The sequence below is a fragment of the Stegostoma tigrinum genome, chromosome 16 (assembly GCF_030684315.1).
Source record: "Stegostoma tigrinum isolate sSteTig4 chromosome 16, sSteTig4.hap1, whole genome shotgun sequence".
In the NCBI taxonomy this organism is placed as follows: domain Eukaryota; kingdom Metazoa; phylum Chordata; class Chondrichthyes; order Orectolobiformes; family Stegostomatidae; genus Stegostoma; species Stegostoma tigrinum.
The window spans coordinates 35,360,450-35,373,111 of record NC_081369.1 but is presented as its reverse complement, the minus strand read 5'-3'; the positions used below and the strand labels follow the sequence as shown (position 1 = coordinate 35,373,111).

At 40.1% G+C, this 12,662-nt stretch overlaps 2 protein-coding genes across 6 annotated transcripts in view; one reads left to right on the top strand and one right to left on the bottom strand.

Moving 5' to 3' along the window:
- Positions 1 to 7,307: 7,307 nt before the first annotated feature.
- On the bottom strand, positions 7,308 to 9,818 carry si:ch73-167i17.6 (regulator of G-protein signaling 9-binding protein). Its single transcript, XM_048546718.2, has one exon. It carries the CDS (start codon positions 9,395 to 9,397, stop codon positions 8,678 to 8,680), a length of 720 nt encoding a protein of 239 aa, XP_048402675.1. The 5' UTR covers positions 9,398 to 9,818; the 3' UTR covers positions 7,308 to 8,677.
- A 144-nt stretch (positions 9,819 to 9,962) lies between these two features.
- ankrd27 (ankyrin repeat domain 27 (VPS9 domain)) overlaps positions 9,963 to 12,662 on the top strand; it is a 76,170-nt gene continuing 73,470 nt past the window's right edge. For 2 of the 5 annotated variants that reach the window (XM_048547118.2, XM_059651703.1), the window contains exons 1-2: positions 9,990 to 10,076; positions 10,465 to 10,546. The gene's annotated coding sequence lies outside the window, so the exon portion shown is untranslated. Of the gene's footprint in view, positions 10,077 to 10,464; positions 10,547 to 12,346; positions 12,396 to 12,662 lie in introns of those variants that run through there. The other 3 variants (XM_048547117.2, XM_048547123.2, XM_048547119.2) reach the window with 3 other exon arrangements.

Here is a 12,662-nt window from a genome sequence, read left to right as displayed (position 1 = left end):
CCCCTTCCACTCCCCATTTCTGAAGAAGAGTCCAGGCCCGAAATGTCAGCCTTCCTGCTCCTCTGATGCCGCTTGGCCTGCTGTGTTCATCCAGCTCTACACCTTGTTTTCTCAGATTCTCCGGCATTTGCAGTCCCTACTATCTCTTTAATGTTCAATTTGTTTTGAGATAAAGAATGGCATCCATGAGTCTTCTTGAAGATGTGGTGTGGCTAGATGATAACCTTTGGTGAATTGTGCAAAAGAGCACTTAAATTCATCTGTAGCTTGAAACTGTAGTTATTCTCTTTTTACATTGTATTCATTTTTTTAATCTTCTGGTCAAAATGAAGTACTTTACATGTTTCCACATTTTTCTGTAAAAAATGAATGAGTTGAGTTTTATGACAATACATAGCCTTATGATCACTATTACAGCGTAGACTCAAGATTTATGAACTTAGAACATAGAACAGTACAGGCCCATTGACCCACGATGTTGTGTCGAACTTTTACCCTAAACCTATGGTCTATCTAACCTCTACCACTACCTTATACTATCATCCATATGCCTAACTAATAGCTGTTTAAATGCCCCTAATGAGGCCAATTCCACTACCCTCTCTGTCAATACATTCCACGCTCCTACCACGCTCTGAGTAAAGAACCTACCTCTGATGTCTCCCCGATATCTACCTCCTTTCACTTTAAAACTATGTCCCCTCGTAAAAGCTACCTCCACCCTTGGAAATAGTCTCTGGCTGTCTACTCTATCTATGCCTCTGATCATTTTGTACACCTCTATCAAGTCACCTCTCATCCTTCATCGTTCTAAAGAGAAAAGCCCTAGCTCTCTCAACCTTTCATCGTCAGACCTTCCCTTCATTCCAGCTAACGTCTTGGTAAATCTCCTGTGCACCTTTTCCAACGCTTGCACGTTTTTCCTGTAATGAGGTGACCAGAACTGGACACAATACTCCAGATTGCCCAAACCAGGCTTTTGTATAGCTGCAGCATAACTTCACAGCTGTTGAACTCAATCCCTCTATTAATGAAAGCTAACACAACATACGCCTGCTTAACAATTTTTATCCACCTGGATGGCAGCTTTCAGGGAACTGTGAACATGAACGCCAAGATCCCTCTGCTCCTCCACACTACCAAGAATCTTTTCGTTAACCCTGTATTCTGCTTTCAAGTTTGTCCTTCCAAAATGAATCATATCACACTTTTCAGGGTTAAACTCCATCTGCCACTTCTCAGCCCAGCTCTTCATCCTATCAACGTCCCTTTGTAACCTAGAGCAGCCTTCCGCACTGTCCACAATGTGACTCACCTTCATATTGTCCGCTAACCTGCTAATCCACCCTTCCACTCCATCATCCAAATCATTTATGAAATCATGAATAGAAGAGGACCCAGAACAGATTCTTGTGGTACACCACTCATAACTGAGCATCATGTTGAATATTTTCCCTCCACTACCACCCTTTGTCTTCTAAGGGCCAGTCAATTCTGAATTGAATCTGCCACATTTCCCCCTATCTCATGCTTCCTTACCTTCTGCAAGAGCCTACCATGGGGAACCTTATCAAACGCCTTACTTAAATCCATGTATACCACATCCACTGCTCTACCTTCATTCACGTGTTTGGTCTCCTCTTCAAAGAATTCAGTAAGGTTTGTGAGGAATGCTCTACCCCTCATAAATCCATGCTGACTATCACGAATCAAACTGTGCCTTTCCAAGTGATCATAAATCCTGTCTTTCAGAGCCCGTTCCAATAAAATGCCCACCATTGAAGTAAGACTAACCGATCTGTAGTTTCCTGGGATATTCCTGTTCCCTTTTTTTGAACAAGGGAGTGACATTTGCTTCTTTCCAATCTTCCAGCACTGTACCCATGGACAGTGAGGATGAAAAGATCATCACCAAAGGCCCTGCGATCTCATCCCTTGCTTCCCATGGAATCCTTGGATAAATCCCTTCAGGCCCAGGGGACTTATCTATCTTCAACTTCCTCAGAATTCCTAACACATCTTCTTTACTAACATCAACCTCCTCTAGCCTACCTGCCTGTTTCACACTGTCCTCCTCTACAACTAGGTCCCTCTCAGTTGTGAATACTGAAGAAAAGTATTCATTAAGGACCTCTCCTATCTCTGTAGGCTCTGTGCACGAATTCCCTTTACAATCCTTGATCGGCCTTACCCTTTCTCTGGTCATTCTCTGTTCTGCACGTATGTGTCAAAAGCCTTGGAATTTTCCTTGATCCAATCCACTAAGGTTTTCTCATGTCCACTTATAGCTCTCCTAAGCCCTTTCTTCAGCTTCTTCCTGGCTAACTTGTATCCCTCTCGAGCCTTTTCTGTTTTTCTTTTCATAAACCTTACATAAGCCTCCTTCTTCCTCTTAACTAGTCATTCGACCTCTCTCGAGAACCATGGCTCCCTCACTCACCCGCATCTTCTCTACCTGCGAGGGACAAACAGTTTGAGCACATGCAGCATGCATTCCTTAAATAATCTGCACATTTCTGTGGTGCTTTTCCTTGACAGCATCTGTTCCCAATTTATATTACCCAGTTCTTGCCTAACTGAATTGTAATACCCTTCCCCTAATTATAAACTTTACCCTGCCACATGTACCTATCCTTATCCACGTCTATCGTGAAAGAAACAGAGTAATGATCACGACCCTAAATTCTCCCCTACCACTAGTTCTAACACTTGGCCCAGTTCGTTGCAAAGTACCAAATCCAAAGTGGCCTCTCTTCGTGTTGGTCTATGTACATAATGTGTCAGGAATCCTTCCTGAATGCACTGGACAAAATCTGCTCCATCTAAACTATTACAACTAAAATGTTTCCGATCAATATTTGGAAAGTTGAAGTCACCCATGACTACAACCCTGTGACTTCTGCACCTTTCCAGTATCTGCCTTCCAATCCGCTCCTCTACTTCTCTGCAATTATTAGGGGGTCTGCAAAAAACCCTCTACAAAGTGACTACTCCTTTCTTGTTCCTGACTTCAACCCGAACTGACTGTTTGTCATACCATTCTTGAACTGCCTTTCAGTAGCTACTATCGTCACCTTGACTAGTAATGCCACTCCCCCACCTCTTTTTCCACGCTCCCTATTTCTTTTAAAGCATCTAAATCCCGGAACTTCCAACATCCATTCCTCTCCCTGAGATACCCAAGTTTTTTTAATGGCCACAAAATCGTAGTTCCAAGTGCCGACCCATGCTCTAAGTTCATCCATTTTATTTCTGATACTTCTTGCATTGAAGTATATACACCTCAAAGCATCTTGGTGTCTGCACTTATGCTCCATTAACCACATTTCTTTATAAGCCACCTCTCTTCCTGTTGTGTTTGCCTTTATGATTAATTGAATTTAAATTCCACCAGCTGCTGTGTAAGATTTGAATCTATGTCACCAGAGCATTAACCGGGTCTTTGGATTACTAATTGTAACATTACTACAAGGCCATGGCCAAATAATTTGATAAAGGAACAATTTCATTTTGCTCATGAAATTTAATGATTACTTCAAACAAGCAATTTAAACACTGCTCTTAACATGTGTTTAGGTTCTAAATGTAAGTAAATACATTTACCAGATAAGAGCCTTGAAATGGTTAATTTGTTTAAAGGCATGATACAAGTATATGTTGCTGATATTATAATTTCCCCATAATGATCCTCAGCAATATGACATCTGAGCCATAATTTATGATTTAAATATGTTATAAGATAAATTTTGTGGAATTTTATCAGTAAATTTGATTCTATGGAGCTTGTGTGGTATGTAGTTAACATCAGGATTGATCATTTACTCACACTCATGACTTGAAATGCAAAATGTATTTGCTCCTGCAGGTGTAATTTGCATTGGAGCTTGATCAGCATTAAAGATTACTGGGAGCATTCTCCTAAATATCTTCAATTAAAAATAACATATCTGACCAAATTGTCAACAACACCATAATCATAATTATGTATTGTACTAAATTGGGACTTTTGTCAGGATTTAATCTGAGGCTTTGGCAAAGCTTACTTTTATGTAAAAGAATATTGATCTGCAGAAATTAAAGCTGCTCTGCTGTATTTATGTAACAAAGTGTGAAGCTGGATGAACACAGCAGGCCAAGCAGCATCTCAGGAGCACAAAAGCTGACGTTTTGGGCCTAGACCTCTGATGAAGGGTTGAGGCCCGAAACGTCAGCTTTTGTGCTCCTGAGATGCTGCTTGGCCTGCTGTGTTCATCCAGCTTCACACTTTGTTATTTGGATTCTCCAGCATCTGCAGTTCCCATTATCACTGCTGTATTTATGGGCTGGTACATGTGAATGTATTAATAACTTCAACTTACATTTATATAACAGGTGTACTGTAGGAAAATGTCCCAGAGTTTTTCACAGAAGCCAAGGCAGACAAAAATTTCATTCAGCCATTGAAAATGAGATTAGGAGGGATTTCATCAAAGAATTAAGCTTTAATAAACGGTAAAATAGTTAAATGCGGAAGATTAGGGAAGAAATTCTAGTATTTAGGGCTGACATGAATTAGTGGTGGAGTGGAGAACACAGAGGCATAGAGTCATACAGCATGAAAACAGACCCTTCAGTCCAACTAGTCCATGTTGACCATGTTCCCAAACTGAGCTAGTCCTTCCTGCCTGCATTTGGCTCACATCCCTGTAAACCTTTCCTGTCATGAACTTATTGAAATGCCTTTTAAACCTTGTAACTGTATCTGCATCCATCACTTCCTCTGGCAGTTCATTTCATGCACTAACCACTCTCTGTGTAAAAAAGTTGCCCCTCTTGTCCTTTTTAAATCTTTCTCCTCTCACCTTAAAAATATGGCCCCTAGTTTTGAACTCCCCCTGACGAAGGTTTCATCCGAAACCTTGTTTTTCCTGCTCCTCGGATGCTGTCTGACCGGCTGTGCCTTTTCAGCTCCACATTTATTGGCTCTAGCTTCCAGCATCTGCAGTCCTTACTGTCTCCATATGTGGACCCTAACAGTTTTTCGATTGTGTTGCTACACAGTAGAGATTGAATAAAAGGGATCTAAAGATGGATCCTTCTAGGATGCCAAAAGTCATAGAAAATATGGAACCTCTACAGTGTGGAAATAGGCCATTCAGCCCATCAAGTCCACACCAACCCTCTGGAGAGCATTCCACTGAATCCCTGTAATCCTGCATTCCCCATGGCTAATCCATATAATCTACACATCTCTGGATACTATGGGCAATTCATCATGGCCAATCCACCTAATCTGCACATCTTTGTACTGTGGGAGGAAACCAGAGCACCCAAAGAAAACCGATGCAGACACAGGGAGAATATGCAAACACAACACAGTCATCTGAGGGTGGAATAGAACCCGATCCCTGGCACTCTGAGATAGCAATACTAACCACTGTGCTGCCCACAAGAACAAGGCTGGAAAAAATCTGTCTCATGGGATTCCCTGGTTAAGATTGAATAGATATGAGTAAAATCATGTAATGGTAATCCAATTAGCTGAACAACTGAGTTCTGAGGAATGGTCACCGGACCTGAAACATTAATTCTTTTTTCTCGTCCACAGAGGCTGCCACACCTGCTGAGCTTTTCCAGCAACTTTGTTTTTGTAGCTGAACAACTTATCGTTCACATATTAAAGGATGATGGCGCGGTCAGCCATGTCAAAGGCTTGCGTGACATGAATACAGTCTACCAGGTTTTTGGTCATTCATTTCAATTGGGTCTTTAACAATGCTAAAGAGAAGCATGAAATCCAACCTGTTATTTTTTACCCTGCAGTCTTCAGAACTGGAAGACAAGGAAAGTTATTCAGAAAGGAAAGGACAATTTACACAATGCAAATAGGGTGCTGATTGGCTGATCTACGGTTGGAAAAGTGATGCAGTTGGAACTGTTAACTGTACTAGGTCGAATTCAAACCAGGCAAGCTAATCCTTGTTAGGGTCTTGCGTGGCGGTGCAGTCTGATTGACTGTGTCCTTGGCATATTTTTCATTGAGAAAAGGATGATGTGTGGACTTACTCTTTTTGTCTCTAAAGAAGTTTTACTCTGCTGAGTGCAAGACAAAAAGCTTCATTTTAATGTCTCTTAATTAAGATTGTTCTAGTGCTATGTAAGAGGGTAACCCTGATTGGAAGTTCAGACAGGGAGTTGTAGGAAAGCTGGGGGTGGATTTAAGATGCAACAACATGTTCTGGGGCAAACCTCAGGGAGTGAGAAGGCTGCTGGAAGGGACGGAGACAGAAGTAAAGAATATGAGCCATTTAAAATGCCAGATAGCATGTGGGTCATAAAGAAAAAAATGAGTAAAAAGCAATTTACCGGGTCTTGAGTTGAGAGAAATTGTTGGACCATATGAACTTGAAGATTGCAATGGAGATATATAACCATTTTTTTCGTTTTTCAAAAAAATTTACACAGGAAAGATTAACTGTATCAATCAATAGTCTTCCAACATTGGCAGAGATGCAGGGACATGTTATAGACATTTTTACAAACCTTCAATGACAGAGTAAGGGCATTACCACTGTGTTATAAGAGCATGAGCCTGATGTAATTTGAAAACTCAAACTTCTGATTTGGACTTCAACATGCTAATGTTGCACCACAACCCCAGCCTGAAGTAGGGTTTCAAAGAATAGGTATTTTTAATCAATGTGTTTGGTCAGGCCATGATAGTTGGGACTTGAATCCAGATGATCTGGGAGGTATGACCGCGCCACAAGAGGCCTAAGACTTGTAGATACTTTTTTTAAAAAATACAATTACTTCATACTCCTTAAATAATTTATAGATGAAAATATGCAAAACCTGTCACTGTATCTTGTAAAATAGTGACTTAGTTTTTCGTACAATTCCTTCTTAGGTAGGTGTGTTTTTTTGATGAATGGAAATATATTTTAAATCCTGCTTAGGGTATACCAACTCACAAATCCTCCCTTGTCAAGATTTTTTGACATTTCTATTGCATCAATATTTACCTTGTAAGTTGGGGGGGGTTCCCATTTAATTTTTTGGTGACTGTCAAGCAAAATGGTTTTGCTTTTCTCCATTAGTAGAAACAGTTGCTACCTACTCTGTCAAAACTATTCATAATTTTACAGTGCGCTATTAAATCACACTTCAGCCTTCTTTCTTTTCACCAGAAAATAAACTTTGCTAGTTTGTCCTTTCCTGATAGGCATACAATGCAGGTAGTCCTTGATTTAATGTGGTATTTAAGTTCCTGAAAAATCAGCATATTAAGTGGAACCACATTATTCAAAACACATTCCCATAGAAACTCATGTAAATGTTCAGCTTTTATTTATGGAACATCAAACAAGTTCAGAATACAAGCACAAGGTTAATATTAAAGTTCAAATAGACATGAAAATATGCAAAAAGAATACATATTCATTTTGTTGCATCATACACAAGATTGTTTATCTGGAGGCTGAAGGCTGTGGATCTTTATTTGACTTGTATGCAGCTCTGGAAGTTGAAGGTTAAGGATAATCAGATTGCGCTTCTGCTGCTTTTGAGGTGGAGGACTGAGTATCCTGAGGGAGAGTTTTAAAAAAAAATTCTTAAATCTTAGTGGAAACAGTCAATGGCCAAAATGAGTTGAACAAACAGGAACTTGCCCAGGAATGCTGAGTTTTGACATGCATTTATCCCTGTGCTGATCACAGTCAGCTATTAACTATGTGACTGCAAATCAGTACTTATTATTGGATTGATGGGTAGTAAGGTGAAAACTGTTATAGCAAAACTGCATTTACTATTAACATCCAGTTTTGTTGTGTCAATTGTTATAGTTACCACCTCTGACCTTGCAGTGAATTGGTGTTTCATTTATACCATAATGGGTGAATGGGGTACAGTTAGCTCACTTGCCCAGATGGCCAGTCTGTGGATCAGTTTAGCACAAAGTTTCATTCCCATTCTAGTATAGGTGGATTTGACTGCCTCGCCCTATTCATTGTAAAATTCACAGGACTTTCGTATGGAGATAGTATGAACTGCCGATTATAGCACATTCCTATGATTTGGCAAATAACTACCAAGAACATGCCTTCAGGCTGAGAATTCAAAACAAATAATGGTCAGAGTCAGCAGGACAGTTTCCAATCTCTTTTAACTCCCTGTCCTGTATCTATTAAAAAAAACTGACAACTAACCAGAAGTAATTCAGTACCTGTCAATAGAAAAGTATTCAAGGTCTAGCATTTAAATTCTCTAAATTAACATTTATCATAAATACTGTACAATACATTTTAACTGCATCTTCATAGAATGAATTTAAGGAGCTCACTACACAATACTGCCATTAACACTGAAACATTGCCTGAATGCACTTCAGTTGATATACTGGACCGATTCTGCTATTCCACTGAGGCACAGTCAGAAGCTATGTGAACACTTAAGACACATTACTTAACCCGCAAATAACACATTCATAACTCGAGAATGCACTAGATAGATGAATAACTGATGTGGTTGTATCAATTTTCCTGAATGAAATTAAAATGCAAATGTAAACATGCTAGCAAGTTATGTAATTGCCTTTAGCAAAGTTCTGATAAATTTAATCCTTAGTTCTTAAATTTTAAAAACCAAAATGTCTCAAGTTGTTTCCTTGTGCAAATGAAAACATATCAACATTGAAGTGTTAAGCAAATTTTACAACACATATAGCGAGAACAATGGCAAATAATAATACAGCAGTGAACATTGTGCTAGCAAAGACTTTACTGGTGTCGCACAGCTTTTTGTTTCTAGCCTCGTTCATGGGCATCATGCCAAGTGATGAACTGCCAGCACTGGCAGCAGACTTAAGTTCAGTAGCCAGTTCTTGTTTCGCTTCCACAGTCCACTGAAGTACATTCACCTTCATCTCCATATCGTACATTATTTCTCTGATTTCATTGATATCTTGCTCCAAGTTGTTCAGATCGACAGTGTCTATGTCGTTGCCCTCTTCGTACTTCATGTTCTGTACACTCATGGCACGGGCAGCCACAGCAGATGTCCCCCCAACCATGCCAGTCTGGATGAGGTGTTTTGTAGGTAGGTTCAGTGGAAACTTCTGACCCAGATCAAGAGCTTTTCTCATGTCGATCTCCAAAATCTCCATGCATGTTGAAAATACCACCCACAGCCTTTCGAATTCAGCTCGATCATCCTTGCTGATAGTTTTGTCTTTTAGAATAGTTGTTAGCTTTGCTTTGTTAGCAATTGCCAGGACCTGTGCCTTTTGTCTGGTTTTCTTCAGTTCTTCGCGTAAATTCTGAGAGTCTGATGACCCACCAGCACAGATGACCAAGTGTCTATAGCAGGCAGACACTTTGTTAAGGGCATCTAAAAGGGTCTTACATTCGTCCTTCACCATTGCTGTAGTACATGTAGTCAGCGAAGATCTTCAGAACAGTTTATACTGATATCATGTGCGGATTTAGTACGACAACATCTGTGCAGGGAAACATGAAATGAAACCTCAAAGGTACTCCACAATTATCCAACTTGATCCACAGCTAATCATTCATCCATATGACATAAGTGGCGTTATTGTCTTTTCTTGCCGTCTGTCGATTTTACATCAACTTTCTAAGTTATTGTGCTTGAACATCCGACTCGGATTCTAACAGTTTGCTTAAAACATGTTGCCTCAAGTGACAGCACGCAAATATTGAATAAAATTCGCAATTTTTGTATAAACCTGTTATCGCCAACTACATAGGCTGTGCCAAGTTCGCAGTCTGCTCACGACTAAATGCTATGAATATCACACAAACAGCACCTTATCATGTCACGTGCTCTTCACACCAGGAAGTGAAACCTGTTCGAAATGTTTCCATTTGGTTTCGTCTGCCAGTAAGAGCCCGCCCTTTGGGCGGTGCCGATTGGATGAAAGGCGACTAGTGGAAGGCGATGTTGAGATCTGACTGGCTAGTAGACTTGCCAATGATTCGAATGGCAACATTGTTTCCGCTGACAGGAAGGGAGAGCGAAGCTTTCTTAGGAAGTTAGACACCAAGTGAGGGTGAAATGACCCAGTTTATGGGCGTCTGGTAAGTGTTTTGCCGGGCTTGCCATGTTAAGGCACTAGAGGAGCCGTTTATATATTCAAATTGGTAGGCCGCCATCTCAGACTAGGGTTTAATTTGGTTAAATTAGATTCTATCAGAGAGGCCTGCTTACGTTTCATGTATTTATTTATGGTGGTAGCATTGCTGGTTTATGTTTAAAGTGACAACTATGTGGGATGTGGCATCAGCTTGTATCCTGGGAAAATCTGGATTGCGCGTGTGTGCAATGTAGCAGAAACTTTAACAGAAAATTAGGCATCTAATTCCGGAAATAAAAGGTATTTAATGCTCTTTAGTGGCCATATTATTAGTAAATTATATCGAGTGCCAAGTTACAATGCGTAATAAAGCTAATTTATTTTGGAAAAAGGTGAGGGTGATTTCCATTTAAAGTGGAGAGAGACCGCGCTTGATGTGAAAAGTAGAATCTATAGAGAACCGAACACGAACGGGTATGTTTATTTTCTCAATGTCAGTTAAGTAATAGAAAATGATATGACCAATTAAAGGCGCTATTTCATTTCTGAATTACTCGTAAGATGTCAGCTTTGACTCAGTAATGTCATCTTGTGTCAGAAAGTCCTTGGTTCGATACCACTTCGATTTGAACGCACAGCCTTGACTGAAGCTAAAGTAATACTACGATATTTTGAGGCAGCAACTTTCAAATAAGACAGTTCAGCTGATGGCCTTTCTTCCGCTAAAATAGCTCCGTGCAGAAATTTGAAGAGTGGCATTCTACCTTATATTTACCCGTCAACTACGATAACTGGACGCGCAGATTACCTTCCCAAGTTTATGTCACCTCCGAGTGTAGCGATCTTGGTACGTGTGCTGTTACTATTATACACAGTAGACTGCACTTCAAAAGGACTTCACTGGCTTTGAAGCGCTTTGAGATGTCCAGAAGTCGAGAAAACTATTAAGCCAGCAAGGGGTTTGTTTGTATCAACGCTTTCTGAAGTAATATTAACTTTTTATTAAAAATAATCTCGATTTAGAGACATAGAGCTGTATAGCATGGAAACAGACCCTTCGCTCCGACTCGTCCACGCCGACCAGATATCCTAAATTAATCTAGTCGCCTTTGCCAGCATTCAGCACATCTCCCTTTCATATACCCATCCAGATGCCTTTCAAATGTTGATATTGTACCAGCCTTCATCACTTCCTCTAGCAGCTCATTTCATACAGGCACCACCTTCTGTGTGGAAAAAGTTGCCTCTTAGGTCCCTTTTTAAATCTTTCTGCTCTCATCTTAAACCTATGGCCTCTAGTTTTGTACTCCCCAACCCAGGGAGAAGACCTTGGCTATTCATTTTATCCGTGCCCCTCGATTTTTTTATTTTCAACCTCTGTAAGGTTACTCCTCAGCCTCTCACCCTCCATGGAAAATACCTCAGCCTCTCACCATAGCTCAAACCCTGCAACCCTGGCAACATCCTTGTAAATCTTTTCTGAAGCCTTTCTTGTTTCACAACACCCTTCCTTTAGCAAGGAGGCTAGAATTTCATGCAGTATTCCAAAATTGGCAGAACCAATGCCCTGTACAGCAGCAAAATGACTTCCTGATTCCTATACTCATTGCACTGGCCAATAAAGGCAAGCATACCAAACATTATCATCACTATTCTGTCAACCTGTGACTTCACTTTCAAGGACCTATCAACCTGCACTCCAAGGTCTGAATGTTCAGCAACTCTTCCCAGCACCTTGCCATTAAGTGTGTAAGTGCTGCCCTGATTCGTTTGTCCAAAATACAGCATGTCGCATTTATCTAAATTCAACTCCATTTATCATTCCTCAGCTCATTGGCCCAACTGATGAGGTTAACTTCATGGTCCACAATACTTCCAATTTTGGTGTCATCTACAAACTTACTAACCATCCCTCTAATGTTTACTTCCAAATCATTTACATAAATGACAAAAAGCATGTAGCACCTGTCCTTGTGGCACACTGCTGGTCGTAGGTCCCCAGTCTGAAAAACAATCCTTCACCACCACCCTGTGTCTTCTACTTTTGAGCCAATTCGGTTTAGAAGTTTCGTTATTCTTTCAAAGCATGCTTTCCTTTTGGACTTGTAAAATTGATAAGTCTTCTGTTTGGAAATCTGAGATTGATTAAGTCCCTCTGCTGGAGGACATTTGATCTCCTGGATGGCCTTCATGAAAGATATCATTCCTGCTAAACTAGCAATTTATTATTTCGATTAGAAACCCCATTAATCTTCTCTATTTCCTTCACAGAGTAAGTCTTTCCTGTTTAAAGAAGTATTTGCCTTATAACATCATTTATTTGGTAAATTTAAATAATAGTTTTGAATTTAAAATAGAACATTTTCTTTATTAGCAATTTCAATTTTCAAACTGGTGATTTCCTGTATTCATGTAGTTTTGTGTGTTGGGTTCTGAGATTTATCAAAAGACAAATTTGTCTAAAAGACGTTTTAATACCATCACTTGTATCTGATATACCTGAAAGTGTGGCAGGGAAAAGAAAAACGGAGATAACAAAGTGTGGAGCTGGATGAACACAGCAGGCTAAGCAGCATCTCAGGAGCACAAA

Coding starts and splice junctions, on each gene's coding strand:
- si:ch73-167i17.6 (XM_048546718.2), bottom strand. CDS start 9,397: ATGGTGAAGGACGAATGTAAGACCCTTTTAGATGCCCTTAACAAAGTG.